Raw genomic sequence first — 20,614 nt, 5'->3', positions numbered from 1 at the left:
ATCCAGCAGATTGAGGAGTTTAGGGGCGGTGCTCATGTTGGCTGCGCCTCTTCCTCTCTGCTGTGTGAAGGTGGCAAATATAGGATTTTCAAAATAAAGGTCGCTATTCTTTCTCTCTCCCTTATAACCTTATGGTACCGTCTTCCCTCTCGACCGGGAGCGACAGACCATAGGTTGGCCCCAGCACTGTATGGGAGGGAGGTCTAGCACTACAGGTGAAAAATACTATGTTCAGTAGGCTATTATAGCTTCTTAGGTAATTTCCCCAGCTGTCAGAATGTTGGAAGGTACAATAACGACATTAAATCTTCCTATAAAATTAACTGAACACTGCAATGTCCAAATCATAGTGGCTCTGGTGGGTCTTATAGTATAACATTTAAACGTAAACAAATAGATAGCCCCGCCACCACATTTTAAAAGAGCAATGGAGACAAGTTTTCATTCTCTAGTTGACCGACTCAGCTCTTGATGCATGGACTAACACTGGCATTACCCTTTCATTTTAAACGTCATCAGTCTTGGACAGAAGATTGAAAGACACAGGAGTAGTGAAATCAATACAAATGAGATCAGGAGAGACTATAATGTTTCTTTTATTCATTTATTATTCACGACAAATAAATGCAATAGTAGGTGACAAAAACAAACAGATTTGCAGAGAAATATAATTGTTTATCTAAATTTTGAATCCATTCCTATTTCCTCAGATCCAGATTCCAGATTCACTCAGCGTCTTCGGTGACACTACTGGCCTCAGCTTCTGTGATACTTTCTTCAGTAGCATCTCTTATGGGTTCCTTTGAGTCTGAAGGTTCAGCATGCAAGGCTTCCATTGGTTCCTCAGTGTCTTCTCCTGGAGGTGGTGAGCTTTCCTCCACACTCAACGATTCCACCACCTAGCACAATTATTCAAGGGGGTTTAATCATTCCAACTGTTTATGCAACCAAGGTTTGGGAAGTTACAGATTATAGTAATCTGATCACAAAACATTGGAACCTGTAATCAATTACAGTTATTAAATTAATTAAAACCCCCCAAAAAACAGTAATCAGAATACATACGTTTGAAAACATAATACCTTTGAAATAGTTAGTTATAATAGTTAGTTATAATAATAACCTGTTCCACCCCAGGTGAAAATCTGCATAAAATGTATACCTAAGTAAATGGAATATTGCTCCACTTCTACAAGGGCTATTTGCATATTCTTGGTATCTAGGTATATCTATGGACCTCAGTGAATGTATTCTCAGTGTCAGAAATATTGTGTCTATTACTAGGCTTGCTTAAATTGTGATGAAACAAAGGAAAATATGAATTATGATTTTTCTTTTCATCTTTGACAGTGAATAACACCATGATAATAATGACCAAACTTAAAAAACTACCACTGAACTCATTCAGTACCCTCTTGAGATCATGTGTACAAAAGATCTAAGGAAATTAATAAAGGGAAGATGATAAAACTGAAGGTTCTGTATATACAGTACTGAATTCTCCCATCCGGACCAATGCAATTTGAAATATTATTATAGAATATAGAATATATGCTTATACATTACCTTATTATAGCCAATTCACACATATATATATATATATATATATATATATATATATATATATATATATATATATATATATATATATATATATATATATAGTATCTTTCAAATGGCCGAGTTCAATTTGGATATAGTATCACCAGGCGGCGTGTAGCTTTATGCCAAGCAAGCAGTGCACAAATTTACCGTAGTGGCGTGCAGTAATGCGCCTTTCATTTTCCGCCGCCCAGCGCCCAGGTCGCGCGGAAATAGGCTGTCTATTGCCATTCTCTTTGACAAACTCTAACCTTAACCAGCTCCTTAACAGCGCCTAAACTTAACCGTTCTAACCTTAACCAACTCCGAAACAATGCCTAACCTTAACCTTAACCTTAACCATGCCTAACCTTAACCATAGAAATTATATTGCCATTCTCTTTGACAAACTCTAACCTTAACCAGCTCCTTAACAGCGCCTAAACTTAACCGTTCTAACCTTAACCAACTCCGAAACAATGCCTAACCTTAACCTTAACCTTAACCATGCCTAACCTTAACCGGCGAAAGAATACACGTTAAAAAAAAATCACGTTAAAAAATATTTTCGATGGGATTCGAACTCGCCAGCAAACGAGCCATAGGATCCACAGCCATGTGGCCTTGCCAATTGAGCTATTTCTAGATACTGAATAAGGGGCGGTGACTTATATATATTGAGCTCCGCTCGTGTCGAACCAAGGCGGGATCTCATGCGCATGCGCGGGCACCTCGCGCGAGCACGCCGGCGCGCGCACGCACGCACCTGAGCGAGCACGCCGCCGCCGGTGCACGCACGGTAGCATTTGTCTAAGCGGGGCCTGAAAAGAAGGGCGCTTTACCGCACTGGCGTGCGGTGACGAATGCGGAAGCATTTTTGCACTGCTTGCTTGGCATAAAGGAAAACGCCACCAGGCGTGCATAATAACAGATACTGATATTTACTGTAATCGACTGTACTTTTTTATTTCCCCCACAGTGTAACCATTTTGAAACTAATTTCAGATCCAACTGTTCCTACATGGTAACAATAGTGAGGAGAAACTGACTGCGTTTCAATATTTGTCAAAAACGTTACCTTTTGTAGCTTATTATCGCGAATCATAACAATTATTGATATGATTCATTCAGAACGCTGAACTTTGAACCACCATAGTATGTGACAGGAAGTGTAGATCGGAGAAATGTCAACGCTGGCCGATAGCTATAGACCACCGTAACACTTCCGGGATTCTGAAATCAGGGAGGAGATTGCGGGGGGGTCAAATGAATGAATGTGGACGAGAGCCGTGATGTAAGTGGTTGCCGATACGGCTGTGGGGGTGCTAGAGACATGATCGAATAGACGTTTATGCGCCTCGCTCTCCTGAACATGGCGTGACCCATAACTAATCGATCAGAACTAAATCGGCAGAGAAAAAGCCCATTTTAAAGCACCTATTCCGCATGGACATGCGCAGAGTGCCCATGGAGTCTGGACGACGCGAGATGACGCTCGAATGAATGTGGACTGTTCCATCAGAGGGGGAGCTTTGATGGTCATGTAAGTGGCTACAGACCGCTGCACTTAAATATAAACATTAGTCTACCTGGAGACTCAATGAGGTAATTGTAGATGTCGCCATAAGACGCGTCTGGCCATTTAGTGGGATCATTTTTTCATTATCCTGTTCGGCTGGCCACCGAAGCTCCCCCCTCTGATAGAACAGTCCACATTCATTCGAGCGTCATCTCGCGTCGTCCAGACTCCATGGGCACTCTGCGCATGTCCATGCGGAATAGGTGCTTTAAAATGGGCTTTTTCTCTGCCGATTTAGTTCTGATCGATTAGTTATGGGTCACGCCGTGTTCAGGAGAGCGAGGCGCATAAACGTCTATTCGATCATGTCTCTAGCACCCCCACAGCCGTATCGGCAACCACTTCCATCACGGCTCTCGTCCACATCCATTCATTTGACCCCCCCGCAATCTCCTCCTTGATTTCAATGTAACGCGGAAGTGTAGTGGTCTATGAATCTCCTCTACAAAATGGCAGCAAAAAAACTACAATTCCCATGGTTCAACATTTCCATTTCCGGTTCCGGGTCAGATAGGCGATTGCATATCGAAAACTTAAAACGATATAAGTACACTTTTAACCTATTGCTAAACTATTGCCAACCTAACGTTTTACATTCTACATGCATTTGTGACATAGTGGTGATGTTAATACTTGAAAACGGTTGATTTTAAAATCACAAATTATTTTCATCATTCATAAAAATATGCCTATATGATTATAATGTCAAAAGGGGTCGGTACCGACCCCGTCGAGTGGAACAGTCAATAATTTTCAAAGGTAAAAAGGAATTTTCATTGTAGGAGAATGATTGCAATTTATATAACATTTCTTCAGGTGTGTTACTGTAATTTCTTCAGTGGAATCTACAACTGACATTTTGGGGGAACCTTTGTCTTACTCCAGTCAACAGCGGAGGAATAACATTTTAAATTGCAATGCATGGAAAACAATGCTCTCTCTGGCCATTTTAATTATCAGTAAGCAAGAGAACAAGGACACACAATGTCAGATGTAAAGCATACTATGAATTGACCTTACACAAAGTGTGATGTACATGAGCCGCCACTAGGGGCAGAGTGGCTAACCATGAGTGAGTGAGTGAATGAATGAAGGAAGGAAGGAATGACTGACTGAATGTCATAATCCGGAAGGAAATCAATATATGTCATGCATGAGTGTAGCTGCAGCCATGTTATCCAAACTTCTTCTGTTTACTTTGTGTTTTTTATTTTTTATTTTTTTAGGTATGGTGAAATGGATTCACCCATGACCCTTTTGTTTTATTTTCTATTGATTATGTATGTGATATATGACTGATTTACACTGAATGCTTCATATTTGTATGTGTATATCTGTGAGGACCCCAGGAAGAATAGTCAACACGTTGATGATGACTAATGGGGATCCTAATAAACATAAACACATTTGTGAGTGACTGTGAGTTGGTAGCATTGCCGTTTATGAGATTTTTACATATTAGGTCCAAAACTGCAAGCCTTCCCTTTAATAACTAAACATAAGATTTATTTTACCGGAGAAGATTCTTGAGTAGTTTCCTCTTGGCTTTCTGGCTTGGTCTCCTCTTGCTCCATGGGCTCCTCCTCATCCGGTGTATTCGCTGGTTGTTGCTGGGCTGGTTGTTGCTGGACTGGTTGTTGCTTGACTGGTTGTTGCTTGACTGGTTGTTGCTTGACTGGTTGTTGCTGGACTGGTTGTTGCTTGGCTGGTTGTTGCTTGGCTGGTTGTTGCTGGACTGGGTGCCGTTTGACTGGTGGTTCTGGAGTTTTCAGTGGAGCAGGACGAGTCACTACTATGTTGGCAGGGACTAAAGTAGGTGGCGGCTCAATCTGAGGAATAGAAGAGAAGGAAGAACGGATAATTACAAAACAGAGGAAAGTCCCAACAATGTATTAATGTTGCCCCCATCATCATCATCACCACCACCACCACCACCACCACCACCACCATCATCATCATCATCATCATCATCCGGCAGTTCAACAAGTTGAAAGTACTAAACTCCTTGGAGTGATGCTGGATTGCACTCAGTCTTGGTCTCTCTCAGCATATTAATTATATTGTTTTGAAAATGGGAAGAGAAATAGGTATTTCCAGGAAATGCGCTTCTTTTGGTGCCCATCCCCTTTTATGTCATCTTGACTATTGCTCTGCGATGTGGTCATCTACTGCCAGTGGTGACCTCAGGAAGCTCCAGGTGGTCCAGAACAGGGCAGCACTTACAGAGGTCAATAAACATGTTTTCCAACTCTGGGTGAGTTGACGTAAATTGCCCACTGTCCCAGTTAAACAAATAAATAAGTCAACAAGACGTATGCAGTATGGTAGGCCTCATGAACCCGACTGTGTCCATTACCTGTCTCTCCACAGCAGGCTCCACAGGCTTCGGCTCTTGTGGCTTCTTATTGGCCTCCAGTACCGCCATGATGGAGCCAGGGATGTGCAATTGCTGGAACACAGAAATGAGGGCGTTTCAGATGAGCAAGATCCCTTCCCATTTTACACGTCAAAAGTCATTACTTATTCAGACCTTGCTGGTCCCTGGCTGTTAATAATCATGCAACACTAGCTACACATCACAGCCAGTAAAGATTCACTGAGATTAACTCAGTTTGGTTTAGTTACAATGTTAAAGGATGCACAGTGTGTCTATGCAACACTCTGCAGGTTCCACAGACATTGGTTTATGTAAACATTACAGTAGCAGTATAAATTGAGCATGAGGATCCAACATCTCATAGACATGTCCAAGCCTACAGATGGCGTGGTTACCTGATGGGGGGTGAAGGAGTGGACATGCTGTAGTAGAGGCTCTCTCATCTCTGGGCAGCGCTCAAACACACTGCTGAGCTGGGCTGGCGGCAGCTGGAGCAGAACGCTGTACGACTGAGGCTTGGTCCTCTGGCAACACTTCACAAACCCCTCCCACACCTTGGGATACTTCCACACCTACGCAACACAAACATGACTGCTGTTAGTCCGACAGGCACTGTGGTCGTCTGGCAACAGAGGAGCCTTCGCCTCACCGATAAGCTTCACCGATTATCCCAGATTGTTTTCAGTGACTTCACGTTCACAATTCACATCTTTGCGAGCCCAACTATTCAGCTATGTGGAGGAGGGGTGCTTGAACTATGTCCATTTCCTCCAGTGACTGGACAAACATGTAATTGCGTAACACATCTTGCAGTTCACAAATTCATCCCACAAAGAAAAATATGACTGAACAGTGGGAGAGTCTCCTTTCTTCAAACAAATTACTTTACTTTAAAGTCTGGATCTGACATTAGAATGACTACTGTAAAGTTGAAATCTGGCATTAGAATGACTGAGGTAAAGTTTGAATCTGGAATTAGAATGACTTTACTGTAGGGCTGGACGGTATGGTCTAAAATGTATATCATGGTATAATTTGAAGCATAGACGGTAATGGTATATATTGCGGTATATAAATGTATCTTAAAATGGCTAACGTTAGCCCGTTGCTGTGCTAAAGCAAGTCTCCTCTCAGCCTCCTTAGCCAAATTGAAATGCCCAAACTATATGACAAGGTCCGTGAGCAAGTGGAGAAAAACTCAGTACAATTAAACACTATGCAACGACCACTGCAAACGTTGAGTGAATCGTCAAGTAACGTTAACGTCATTGTTACTGCTGTGACTAGCTGCTCTAGTCTACCGGTCACAAGGTATGAAGGTATAATCAAAATCCATACCGTAGCGCAAATTCATACCGTTTATACCGTCCACCCCTACTTTACTGTAAAGTTTGAATCTGGCATTATAATGACTTTACTGTAAAGTTTGAATCTGGCATTAGAATGACTTTACTGTAAAGTTTGAATCTGGCATTATAATGACTTTACTGTAAAGTTTGAATCTGGCATTAGAATGACTTTACTGTAAAGTTTGAATCTGGAATTAGAATGACTTTACTGTAAAGTTTGAATCTGGCATTAGAATGACTTTACTGTAAAGTTTGAATCTGGAATTAGAATGACTTTACTGTAAAGTTTGAATCTGGCATTAGAATGACTTTACTGTAAAGTTTGAATCTGGCATTAGAATGACTTTACTGTAAAGTTTGAATCTGGCATTAGAATTACTTTACTGTAAAATTTGAATCTGGCATTAGAATTACTTTACTGTAAAGTTTGAATCTGCAGCAGACAGAGCGGGGGATGCGAACAGGCTGGAAAAGCTGGTCAGGAAAGCCAGTAACGTGGTGGGGGTGGAGCTAGACTCTCTGGGGGTGGTGTCAGAGAGGAGGAGTCTCGCTAAGCTCCACACCATCATGGACAACCCCTCCCACCCACTATACATGGACTTGACCGATAGGAGTACGTTCAGTGTTCGACTCAGACTCCAAGATGCAACACTGAACGTCACAGGAAGTCCTTCATTCCAACAGCCATCAGACTGTATAACGCCTCACTGAGCACAGAGTAACAGTATAAATCCTTGTATATCTTCCTGTACATTTTACTGTATATTTCTGGACTGTATATTTTAGAATGTATATACATATTTTAGAATGTATATCTCTGACTGTGTACTCTTATTCCTATTTTTTTTACTACCTAAATGTTTATTGTGAGCGATCTGTGGTGCCGAATTTCCCTCGGGATCAATAAAGTACTTCTATTCTATTCCATAAAGTTGGAAACTTGGCATTAGAATGAGGTGGCGTTTGAAATGTGGCACCAAGACGTTGACCTGCTTGCTGATGAGGCGGGACAGGATGTTCATGACGAAGCCTCCGAGGCGCGGGTACATGGTGAGCGACTGGATGACGGTGCGCATCAGCAGGATGGGGAGCGGACTCTGCTCCATCAGCTGCTGCATCACCACCGCCAGCACCTCCGAGGTGTACACGTTCTTCTCCCCGAAACACAGGTTGGTCGCTGCGGAGATAATGTACCAGATTCACTTCACCGCCCAGCTTTGATCGACCAATTAACTTCCATGTACTTAAAAAAACAAAACATGAAAACTACAGCTATGAAAAACAGGGAGTCAGATAACGAGTTCATCATTCCAATAGTGTATTCTGCCAACGTTAAACTTGATCAATATGGTGCCTAAAGTGAATAAGGAAAATATTAAAAATGTACTGTATGTTTCCAATAATTTTAGATTTAACCAAATCTTTTTTTTTTTATAAAAGATGCTTAACAAAAATATGCTAAAGCTATGGCGTAGGACAGTTAATTTTTTTGTGTATAATTTATCATGAGCTAGGAGTAAACGGGGACCAAGAGCATTTCTCTTAGAAAAATAGCACATTTGAGTCCATAGAAATGCCATGCAGATTCTGCTTTCGGGTGGAAAAGGAATTTAAAACTCACCTTTTATGATGGACTTCATGTCACACTTGGTTGAGTCTATGTTGTGCAAGGCAATGAGAAGCTCGCCTGGTGTGAGAGGAGACATGGAGGAACTGCCCTCACCTGAAAGAAGACACACACTATAGTGTCAGTATGTTACAGGTCATCATGAACCTTAAGTGAACAAAGATCTGTTAACATAGAATGTTTTCCTTATGGTTGCTGGCAAACACATTTTCATTTTCAACCAGAGAGGTCGCCATTTCGCAGTAGCAACAAGTTCCCAGCACTTTTGCAAACATTTGCTTGTTTCTATCGCAAAAAAACATTGAGAGAAATCAAACGTCTTACGGGAAAGAAAACGCAGCAGGAATCAGATGGGTTCTAGCGATAGAGAGTATCCAGGCACGTGCACACATAGAGGCCAAGGGGTGCCTGAGCACCTGCCTTTTTGAGCCTCATCAAAAAAGTGCCCTTTTTGAAAAAATAAATAAATAAAATGATTTTTTTATTTCTTTTTTACCATTACGCATATAGACTGCCCTTCCAACTGAAAAATGTCAGGATAGAATCAAAATATTAGGTAAAGAGAGAGAGATGCCCCATATTCCATTGCAGTTTGCACGGCCTCCTCACCGTGCCTCTCCGCGGACCTATATATTTTATGCATAGCGTGGGTGGTGATGATGATGATGATAGAAACCGCTGTTGTTTTCAAGTTTCAAGTTTCTTTAATAGTTGTCATACAGAAGTACAGAATACTTTCATACAAAATGCTTCTTACTGTTACGCTCCAGAGACTGTGCTAGACAAGATAGTATCAAATAACATAGTATAGCATGTAATTTAGAAGAAGAAAATGAGGTCACAGTGTTCGGTATAGACATATGTACAATGTTCTGAGTTACCATATAATATACAATACTATGCAGTGTACTTGTTGTGAAGGGCCAGATTAAACCGAATATATATATTTATTTATATATATATATTTAATTGTATTTGTATATTCTCTAATATTCCCTGATATCCCTTGTATATTCCTTGTACAATATGCATTGAATATCCATTCTAGCCTACTGAACATCCCATAATAGTCTCCATTCTACTATTGGTCGAGACCTTGGTGCCAGGCTGCCATACCCCCCAGACCCAGTTCAAACGTACCGCTCAACATGTACGAACAAGTCCTAGTTCCGCGTAGGAATCTGGCTACCGCACCACTAATGGTACTATTTGTTCATAGTGCGTATATATACTGCGCTACTAAAGTAGGACTTCCTTTTAGTCCAGTTTCTTACCCTCCAATAGAGTGACAGACGTAAAGCCTCCCCGCGACGCCACGTGTGGGAGTAAGGCCAAGTTCGGCCTACCATCGGTATTGAGACATCGTGTATATTAATATTTGAATAGTCATATTTGGCACTATATCGTCGAGTTGGACGTAGTCTATTAAGCTAATAATAGTCTATTCATATGTAGTGCTTCGTGCGGTGAGAATACTAGCGTAGTCAGTACCCCCATCGTTTCGGGTAGAACTGGCTGCTTATCCAGGGTGGCCGACCCCATGTGAGGCTGCACCCGAGGAGCCCCAGAGCCGACGAGCGAGTGGACCTGCATACCGGATTATTCTACCGACGACAGCCCGCCTTCCCAGGCACGGATTATGCTTTGTATACAGTGATTATTCTATGGATAAAGACCAACACTGCCGTGTGTTGGAAACCCCCCCCCCCGGAGAGGACGACAGGTGAGGAGACGCTCTACACGACGAGGTCGCTTCACGTCTCTCCATCGTGGACCGGAGGAAGCCGGCCCACAGAGAGTCCAACTGCTTTCATCTGTGGATCGAGGATCGCTGAGGCACCGAGCCGCACAACCGTGGGTTCTCCCAGGATACCCTCGGCCAGACGGATACAGCCAGACTCTACCCCCCCCCCCTTCTCCAGTTGTCTTACAAGCGACCGGAATTCCCCCCTAGTGTATCCAGTTCTATAATCATTAAAGTATCATTGCTATTATTCCTTAAATATTCCAGGTTGTATATTTACCGCCTGCGCCACCAGAGATTGGACGTTCTCTATTGATATACCAACGAATACTCATTTGCCATAAAAGTGCATCCTATTTCAAATCATAAATGTAATTAAGTGATTGCTCTACATACCTTTTGCTATGTATTAATTATTATTAAACGCAGACTTTCGACTTGGTACATTTGTGTTGGATCGTTTCATCTACGTGGGAGTGTTTACCATAATTATTTATGCCTAGTACTGGGTGGCCAGAGTCTAAAGTACAAGAGGTAGTGGTAGTAAGTATCATATCTAACAATACAGTCAGGGAATTGTACCCCTCAGTTACAGTACTAATGTACAGTACTATATAATGCAAAGCAGAAATGGGATGAGGTACAATTTAGGTACAATTTACAGTAAGGTGTACGAGTTGTAGTGCAATCCTTCATCAATAAATATAAAGTGTGGGGAGTGGGTGCTACAGTGTGTTTGTTTAAAGTGAGTGTGTGCTATAAAGTGTGGGGAGTGGGTGCTACAGTGTGTTTGTTTAAAGTGGGTGTGTGCTATAAAGTGTGTGGAGTGGGTGCTACAGTGTGTTTGTTTAAAGTGAGTGTGTGCGTGTGGATGTGTGTGCTATGTGCGTTTGGTGGTTGTTGTTGTGTAGTGTTCATTGTTCGTTTAGCAGCCTGATGGCCTGGGGATAGAAGCTTCTTCTGAGTCTTTCTGTGCTCGCCTTGAGACTCCGGTATCGCTTGCCTGACCGCAGCAGTTCAAAGAGGCAGTTGTTCGGGTGACTGGAGTCTTTAATGATTCTCTTAGCCTTGCCCTTGCAACGCTTGTTGTAAATGTTCTGGAGGGTGGGGAGCCCCCCTCCAATTGTGCGTTCGGCTGAACGTGTCACTCTTTGTAGTCTGCTACGGTCTTGTGCAGTGCTATTCCCAAACCAGGAGGTGATGTTGCCGGTCAAGATGCTCTCTATTGTACATGAGTAGAAGTTCTTAAGGATCTTCTGACTGACTTGGAACTTCCTTAGGCGCCTGAGGAAGTAGAGGCGTTGTCGTGCCTTCTTCACAACACTGTCAATGTGTGTGGTCCATGTCAAGTCCTCGGATATGTAGGCTCCGAGGTACTTAAAGCTGTTGACTCTCTCAACCGGTGCCCCGTCGATGCTGAGGGGGCTGTAGTCCTTGACCCCCGACCTCCTGAAGTCCACAATCATCTCCTTTGTTTTGCTGACGTTCAGGGAGAGGCTGTTTTCCTGGCACCATCCCGCCAGGACCTTGACCTCTTCCAGGTAGGCCCTCTCGTCGTTGGCAGAGATCAGGCCCACCACCACTGTGTCGTCAGCAAATTTGATGATTGCATTGCTACTCCGCTGAGCCACACAGTCGTGTGTGTACAGGGAGTAGAGGAGGGGACTCAGAACACAGCCCTGGGGGGCCCCTATGTTGAGGGTGATGGATGAGGAGGTGCAGTTGCCTGCTCTCACCACCTGGGGTCTGCCAGTCAGGAAGTCCAAGACCCACTGGCAGAGGTCATAGTTCAAGCCCAGGTCCCTGAGCTTGGCTATGAGTATGGAGGGGACTATGGTATTGAATGCCGAGCTGTAGTCGATGAATAGCATTCTCACATAGTTCCCCTGCCTCTTGTCCAGGTGTGATGCTGCTGTGTGCAGCACATGGGCTATGGCGTCCTCCGTGGACCTGTTGGGGCGGTATGCAAATTGCAGGGGGTCCATGTTGATGGGGAGGGAGGAGCAGATGTAGCCCTTTACTAGCTTCTCAAAGCACTTCATGGCTATGGAGATAAGAGCTACAGGGCGGTAGTCGTTGAGGCAAGCAGGCTTGGATTTTTTGGGTACAGGGACATTAGTGGACTTCTTCAGGCAGGTGGGGATGACAGCCTGTTCTAAGGACAGGTTAAATATGTCAGTGAATACTGGGGCCAGTTGGTCGGCACAGACTTTTAGGACGCGGCCGGGGATGCCGTCCGGACCTGCTGCCTTCCTGATATTCACTTTTTTAAAGGTCCGCCTCACCTCATGCTCTGTTACCCTGAACACTGCGCCTCCATCAGCAGCCGACCCCCCCCCCCCCATTGCCGTGGCTTGTGAGCTGGTGTTGTTATTACCAGCATCAAACCTCGCATAGAAGGTATTGAGGTCATTTGCTAAGGAGATGTCACTGTTCAGTTTGAGGGAGGCGCCTTTGTAGTCTGTCATCGTTTTGAGCCCCTGCCACATAGCTCTAGAGTCAGCTTGTTCAAACTGGAGTTCAATTTTATCCCTGTAGCGCCGTTTGGCCTCTGACACTGTCCTCCTTACGTTGTATCGCGCCACCTTGTGGTCATTCATGTTGCCTGCCACTAGACCGTCGTTGTATGCTTTGGTGCGCTCTCTCAGAGCTTCACGGACGGATTTGTCTACCCAGGGTTTTTGATTTGGGTAAACTCTCATTTTGGTAGTGGGGATTGTTTCTTCCACCAAAGTACAAACATAGTCCAGCACTGTCTCCGTGTAGACATTAATGTTATCTGTGTCGCGGAACACATTCCAGTCTGTGCAGTGAAACGCAGACTCCTCTGACGTCAAATCCCATTTCTGCACCTCTCGCGAGACTACAGGAGTACTTTTGATTCTCTGTTTGTACATTGGTGAAAGAAAGATGGACGCGTGATCTGATTTACCAAAGCCACTATCAGAATGAGCCTTGTAGCCACCTTTAAATTGCGTGTAACAGTGATCTAGGATGTTACCGCCTCTGGTGTTGCAAGTCACATGCTGATAGAAGTCAGGTAATACCTTTCTCAGATTGGCGCTATTGAAATCACCCAGCACCAAAATGGCGGCGTTAATGTTCGCCGCTTGTATTCTATTTACCTCGTCGTGGAGTCTGGAGAGCGCGACGTTGTTGCTGGCTTGCGGTGGAATATACACTCCTACAAGGATGATCGCCGTTAACTCCCTCGGGAGGAAGAAAGGACGACACTTGATGGTTATATATTCCAGGTCTGGGCAGCAGTGGTTGGATAATTCCTTCACGTTAGTTGGATCGCTCCAATTGTTGTTAAACATGAAGGCAATACCTCCTCCTTGAATGCTGGTATTACACTCATTGAGGGACACGAAGAAGTCAAGTCCGATGGGATTTGGGAATCTCAAATACAAATCGGGATTGGAATAAAAAATGCATTTATATTAAACAATACAGAATATACAGCACTTCTTGGGGTCTGTAGGGTAAGCACTTATTCCCTCCCCCCTGAACATTTATGGAGATGTATGGGCCTTTTATGTCAGTGATAAAAGTGTCTTTCAAGGATAAGTGAGCTCCTGCACTGATTATTATAGTTCAATATTCAATATTTGATCACCAAAACCCCCCAAAAAGCATAAAAAGGGGGCCCCCGCCCCAAAAAGGGCCCTTAAAAATCGTGCTCGCGCGCTACGCGTGCTCGGTTAATATATACACACAAGTGTAGTGCCCTTTTCAGCCTTTGAGCACCTGCCCCTCTAAAATCCTGTGCACGTCCCTGAGTGTATCCACTTCTTCTTGCAGAATTAAAAGTAATGCGTGAGTCTATGTCAACTATGCAAAAACAGCTGGAGAAGTTGGATCTTTTAAAAAAGCTAAGTGACAACGTGAATGAGTTAAAGGAATCGGTGGAATTCAATAAGTCCCTAATTGAAGTCCTAAAGAAGGACAACGCTTCTCTCAGGGCTGACGTTATTAGACTACAGAAAGTCACAATCGAGCTCCAAGAAGACAACTATAAAACAGCGAATGATGTCCTGGATCTTCAGAACCGAAGCATGAGAGACAATATAATCATACATGGGCTTCCTGAACAAAGTGGTGAAGAAAGAGGAGGTAAGGGAGCTTACATAAAGTCGGAGCAGATCGTTCGGTCTTTCTTGGTGGACAGTCTCAAGATGATGAAGCCAGACGCAGACGCAATACGTTTCTGCAGAGTGCACCATCTTGGACAATCCAAGCCTGGGGTCCAGAAGTCTCGTCCCATAGTGGCGATGGTAACTGAGTCCAGAATGAAGCACGCCATCATGGAGAGAGGCAGAGAGTTGAAAGGCTCTACCTTCTCGATCACGGATCAATATCCATCGGAGATCATGAGGAGACGACGTTTACTACATCCAATCATGACGGACGCCAGAAACAGCAATAAAAAGACCCGTCTGTTCATCGATAAACTCTTCATCGATGGACAGATGTATCGCAACTCCGACATCACATATTGGCTGACGGGTGGTGATGAAAAAGCACAGGCTGGACGCTAACGTGTTTCTTACTGCAGTAAACAATGGCGCAGGCTTGTGACGGTACACACGCGACGATGGTTGCTATGGTAACTATCCTCATTGAAAGTAACATCCCGTTCCAAGTGATGTCTGATGACCATGTATGTGTGTCCTGGGTTGTTGTGGTGTTTCTTAAGTATTTTTATAACATGTGTGTGGTATTTTCTACATCATGTCTATGGGCAATTTACCTAAGGGCTTAATCTTTGCCCACATTAATATATGTAGTCTTAGGAATAAGACACATGAGCTGGCTCTCTTCTTACAGGCTAATAGGATACATATTCTTGCTGTGTCAGAAACGCATTTGGATGACTCTATCTGTAACTCTAGTATGGCTATAGCTGGTTTTACTTTATATAGAAAGGACAGGAACCAATTTGGGGGAGGAGTGGGATTATATATATGTGATTAGGGCTGGGCGATATGACGATATTATATAAATATCGGGTACAGTTCATTAACGATACACTTTTTCAACGTATCGTGGATATCGTGATGTTTTGCCCAAGAGGATTGTGTCGCGTCAATCTGTCCACACGTTACTCGTTCATATCTCAGCCCGTGCTGAGATATGCCCATTCCGCGGTCTGTTAATAAAGTTTTCAATCAGACAGATGTATGGAAAGGCTTTTATTATAACATTCGTTGTAGTAAAATCATTATGCCTCATTTAGTCATCCTGTTGAGCACTAGTCTCCTACTCGACGGCCGCGGGGAGCTAACGTTAGTAGCTTTGTTGACGTTGTTCAGCCACAGGACATTCAGGAAGTAAAAAACTAGGAGCTTGCCGATTGGTGCTAAGAACAGCAGGGCGGGTGCAAGCGCTGTGACGTAATTGGCAGACTCGACTGTCAATCAAAATTATATGTTTCCGTCAGAATGAATGAGTGAAGACTTTGTTAAAGGGTTGCAGAATGGGTACAATACAGTACAGGAGGATGAAGACCAGAAAAAGACTTTCGACTTTTTTACATAAGGGTCCTCCATTTTCAATTCATCAAAACATTTAGAGACATACATATATACAGTAGTTTCATTAAAATGCTATTGATTGATTGATTGATTGATTGATTGATTGATTTAAAACTTTATTAACATATTGCAGAATGGGTACAGTACAGCTCAATACATACAATTGTTAAGGGGATGCAGACCAGAGAAAGACTTTAGTCTTGTTTACATCAGGGTCCCCCATTTTCAATTCATCATATTTCATATCTAAATCATATAATATCTCATTGCTAAATATATGCAATATATAATCTAATAATCTAAATCTAATATAAAAATGCTAAATGCATGGGTATTTTATTTTGTCTTTAATGTTAGCTTGCAAAATCAAATACTGTCTTGGTAAGCCTCATAATGAATTGTTTGGGGTAAAAAAGAAAAACATCGTGATGTGTATCGTGTATCGCCGAAAGGTCAGAAAATATCGTGATATCATATTTAGGCCATATCGCCCAGCCCTGTATGTGATCTATTTCCGGTAAAACTACGAAATGACATTGACATCAGTGATATCAAGTGACTAAGAAACGACGTAAACTCCATGATCAAAAATGCAAAAAAGAATTTCATCAATGACAAAACTGAGGAAAACAAAAACAAACCACGTGAACTTTGGAAATTACTCAATAATCAACTAGGATGCAGTAAAAAACTTAAAACCAGATTCTCAAACATAAACATAAAAACGGACAACACGCTCATCACAGACAAGCTGGATGTAGCCAATTACTTAAACATTTTCTTCACAAACATAGCCACAACACTGGTAAACAAACTACCCTCCCACTCAGGGCTTTATGGGGTAGAACACATAGTAGCTTACTACAAAAACCTAGGGGTCCACAAGGACGACTTCAAGCTGGAAATGGTAACAACAGATGAGGTACTCAATAAACTGAGCGCCCTCCAACCTAACAAGGCCACTGGCCACGACAACATCCCTTCCAAATTCCTCAGAGACTCAGCAGCCGCCATCACCCCAATCATCACACACATAATAAACCTCTCCATAAAACAGGGACACGTCCCCAAGGACTTCAAAATTGCGAGGGTGACCCCTCTGCACAAAAAGGGCAGCAAATTAGACCCAGGCAACTACCGCCCGGTTTCTATTCTTACCTCCATCTCGAAAGTCATGGAAAAAATAGTCTACAAACAGGTCGAAAAGTACCTAGCAGAAAAAAATCTAATCTACGAATTCCAATCTGGCTTTAGAACATCCCATTCCACTGACACATGCCTTCTCTATTTGAACGACCACATCAAACAAGAGGTGGACGCAGGCAAATACTGCGGCATGGTCATGCTGGACCTACAAAAGGCCTTCGACACTGTCAATCACTCCATTCTGATTGACAAGCTAAAAGCAATAGGTTTTGATAGTTTATCAGTGAGCTGGATGCAATCCTACCTTGGGGGGAGAGAACAGATGGTGGAGGTAAATAGTACTCTATCCCCCCCTCACAGTGAGCTGTGGTGTTCCACAAGGAAGCATACTAGGACCGCTACTGTTCCTAATTTATGCAAATTACATGTCGTCAGCTTGTGACTGCAACTTGTTCTTGTTCGCGGACGACTCAGCCCTGCTGGTCTCTGACAAGAACAAGTTACAGGTTGAAAAAACCCTCAGCTCAGAACTCGGCAGAATCTGCACCTGGCTCGCTGATAACAAACTATCATTACACATGGGCAAAACAGAGTCCATTCTCTTCGGATCAAATAACAAACTCAACAAGACCGACGGCTTCTCAGTTACAGTGGGTGACAATTAGGGATGGGCATTTTTAAGAAAAATCCAGATCGATTGATCGCATGCTATACTCGATTGATCGTGTATTACTCGAAGGGGGAAAAAAAATACCAAAAAATAAAAATGTATATATATATATATATATATATATATATATATATATATATATATTGTTTTACTTAATTTTGTTCATTCACGTATATGTTTAAGGAAACCAACAGTTATAATCTTACACATACATGTGAAACAAATGTTAAAAAATATATATATTTTTTTTCATAAAGATTATTAACACTTTAAGTGCCAACCGACGAGAAATCTCGTTTTTAATCGTTATTTTGTTTATTACGATTTCCATAAATGTTTCATCAATCTAGCCTCACGTTACCACTGGGACTCTGTCTGAGTTTGAACAAGGAGAATACCGCCCCCTATCGTCTGACGGATGGTAATGCACCCTTTGGATTGGATTGAATGAAAACGCATTCAAAAAATCAAGTCCGGAATCCACATTTTACTTGTCAGGCATGTAATCCGAGCCGATTGCAGTCTTCGCCGACCCTCAGAACAGCGTGGAATCGGTATTTCCAGTACCCAGCGTTGGATCAATAAACACGATCGATATTTGGAATGGCGATCAGGAATTGGAATAATCTTTTTGGAGAACATCTGAGGTAAGGAATCTATTTTACCAGTCTTGGGATAATCAGAGCTCTTTTCACCTATATCTCAGCGTGTCCCATATGTGTGTGTGTGGCTGTGAGTGCGTGTGTGCTGATCAGGAAATAAGAGAATCGATTTTTCAGCCCGCTTCTCTAGCGTGCATAAGTACACATATACTATCGATAATCTAGCGTTTATTTGAAAACGATTCATAAATAGGCCGGAAAATTACAACATGTTTTGTGTATTACAGTAAAACGCGATTCATGCAGAACCTTTTTTTTCTTCTTCTGGAAGTCTAAAAAAAACGAGCGTTTTTCAAAATGGTATAAAACGGAAATGAACCGATTAAAAAAACAATCCGTTTCGACAATGTTGACTGCAAACAAGTCATTGATAAGCGACGGGCGTATTAGACACATAGCCATAATTTAAGATATAGTTTATGCGTTCGCAAATGTGATCCCATTGACTACAGCGCTGGCACTCAAGTGCTATTTTTGGCTCCCCCTGCTGGCACGGAAAGTGTTAATAATTTAAGATCGAGTTTCAAGTTTCAAGTTTCTTTAATAGTTGTCATACAGAAGTACAGAATACTTTCATACAAAATGCTTCTTACTGTTACGCTCCAGAGACTGTGCTAGACAAGATAGTATCAAATAACATAGTATAGCATGTAAATTAGAAGTAGAAAATGAGGTCACAGTGTTCAGTATAGACATATGTACAATGTTCGATGCATAATAGCCGTAACTGAGTTACCATATAATATACAATACTATGCAGTGTACTAATGTACAATACTATATAGTGCGAAGCAGAAATGGGATGAGGTACAATTTAGGTACAATTTACAGTAAGGTGTACGAGTTGTAGTGCAATCCTTCATCAATAAATATAAAGTGTGGGGAGTGGGTGCTACAGTGTGTTTGTTTAAAGTGAGTGTGTGCTATAAAGTGTGGGGAGTGGGTGCTACAGTGTGTTTGTTTAAAGTGAGTGTGTGCGTGTGGATGTGTGTGCTATGTGCGTTTGATGGTTGTTGTGTAGTGTTCATTGTTCGTTGAGCAGCCTGATGGCCTGGGGATAGAAGCTTCTTCTGAGTCTTTCTGTGCTCGCCTTGAGACTCCGGTATCGCTTGCCTGACCGCAGCAGTTCAAAGAGGCAGTTGTTCGGGTGACTGGAGTCTTTAATGATTCTCTTAGCCTTGCCCCTGCACCGCTTGTTGTAAATGTTCTGGAGGGTGGGGAGCCCCCATCCAATTGTGCGTTCGGCTGAACGTGTCACTCTTTGTAGTCTGCTTCGGTCTTGTGCAGTGCTATTCCCAAACCAGGAGGTGATGTTGCCAGTCAGACTGCTCTCTATTGTACATGAGTAGAAGTTCTTAAGGATCTTCTGACTGACTTGGAACTTCCTTAGGCGCCTGAGGAAGTAGAGGCGTTGTCGTGCCTTCTTCACAACACTGTCAATGTGTGTGGTCCATGTCAAGTCCTCGGATATGTAGGCTCCGAGGTACTTAAAGCTGTTCACTCTCTCAACCGGTGCCCCGTCGATGCTGAGGGGGCTGTAGTCCTTGACCCCCGACCTCCTGAAGTCCACAATCATCTCCTTTGTTTTGCTGACGTTCAGGGAGAGGCTGTTTTCCTGGCACCATCCCGCCAGGACCTTGACCTCTTCCAGGTAGGCCCTCTCGTCGTTGGTAGAGATCAGGCCCACCACCACTGTGTCATCAGCAAATTTGATGATTGTGTTGCTACTCCGCTGAGCCACACAGTCGTGTGTGTACAGGGAGTAGAGGAGGGGACTCAGAACACAGCCCTGGGGGGCCCCTATGTTGAGGGTGATGGATGAGGAGGTGCAGTTGCCTGCTCTCACCACCTGGGGTCTGCCCGTCAGGAAGTCCAAGACCCACTGGCAGAGGTCATAGTTCAAGCCCAGGTCCCTGAGCTTGGCTATGAGTTTGGAGGGGACTATGGTATTGAATGCCGAGCTGTAGTCGATGAATAGCATTCTCACATAGTTCCCCTTCCTCTTGTCCAGGTGTGATGCTGCTGTGTGCAGCACATGGGCTATGGCGTCCTCCGTGGACCTGTTGGGGCGGTATGCAAATTGCAGGGGGTCCATGTTGATGGGGAGGGAGGAGCAGATGTAGACCTTTACTAGCTTCTCAAAGCACTTTATGGCTATGGAGGTGAGAGCTACAGGGCGGTAGTCGTTGAGGCAAGCAGGCTTGGATTTTTTGGGTACAGGGATAATAGTAGACTTCTTCAGGCAGGTGGGGATGACAGCCTGTTCTAAGTTTGAGTATGAGTTTTCTCATAGCTACGAGTAATCGATTACTCACGCCCATCCCTAGTGACAATATTGTCAC

At 43.2% G+C, this 20,614-nt stretch overlaps 1 protein-coding gene across 1 annotated transcript in view; it reads right to left on the bottom strand.

Annotated features, from left to right (window-relative positions):
* Positions 1 to 580: 580 nt before the first annotated feature.
* sympk (symplekin) overlaps positions 581 to 20,614 on the bottom strand; it is an 87,640-nt gene continuing 67,606 nt past the window's right edge. Inside the window, exons 22-27 of the mRNA XM_084309736.1 lie at positions 8,508 to 8,609; positions 7,876 to 8,063; positions 5,933 to 6,109; positions 5,517 to 5,609; positions 4,675 to 4,989; positions 581 to 899 (exon numbers count right to left, since the gene is read on the bottom strand). Coding sequence (XP_084165862.1) covers positions 726 to 899; positions 4,675 to 4,989; positions 5,517 to 5,609; positions 5,933 to 6,109; positions 7,876 to 8,063; positions 8,508 to 8,609 — 1,049 coding nt within the window. The 3' untranslated portion in view covers positions 581 to 725. The remainder of the gene's footprint in view (positions 900 to 4,674; positions 4,990 to 5,516; positions 5,610 to 5,932; positions 6,110 to 7,875; positions 8,064 to 8,507; positions 8,610 to 20,614) is intronic.

This window comes from Notolepis coatsorum (assembly GCF_963971535.1).
Source record: "Notolepis coatsorum genome assembly, chromosome: 3".
NCBI lineage: Eukaryota > Metazoa > Chordata > Actinopteri > Aulopiformes > Paralepididae > Notolepis > Notolepis coatsorum.
The sequence above is the reverse complement of the archived record's forward strand: the minus strand, read 5'-3'. Positions and strand labels throughout refer to the sequence as shown.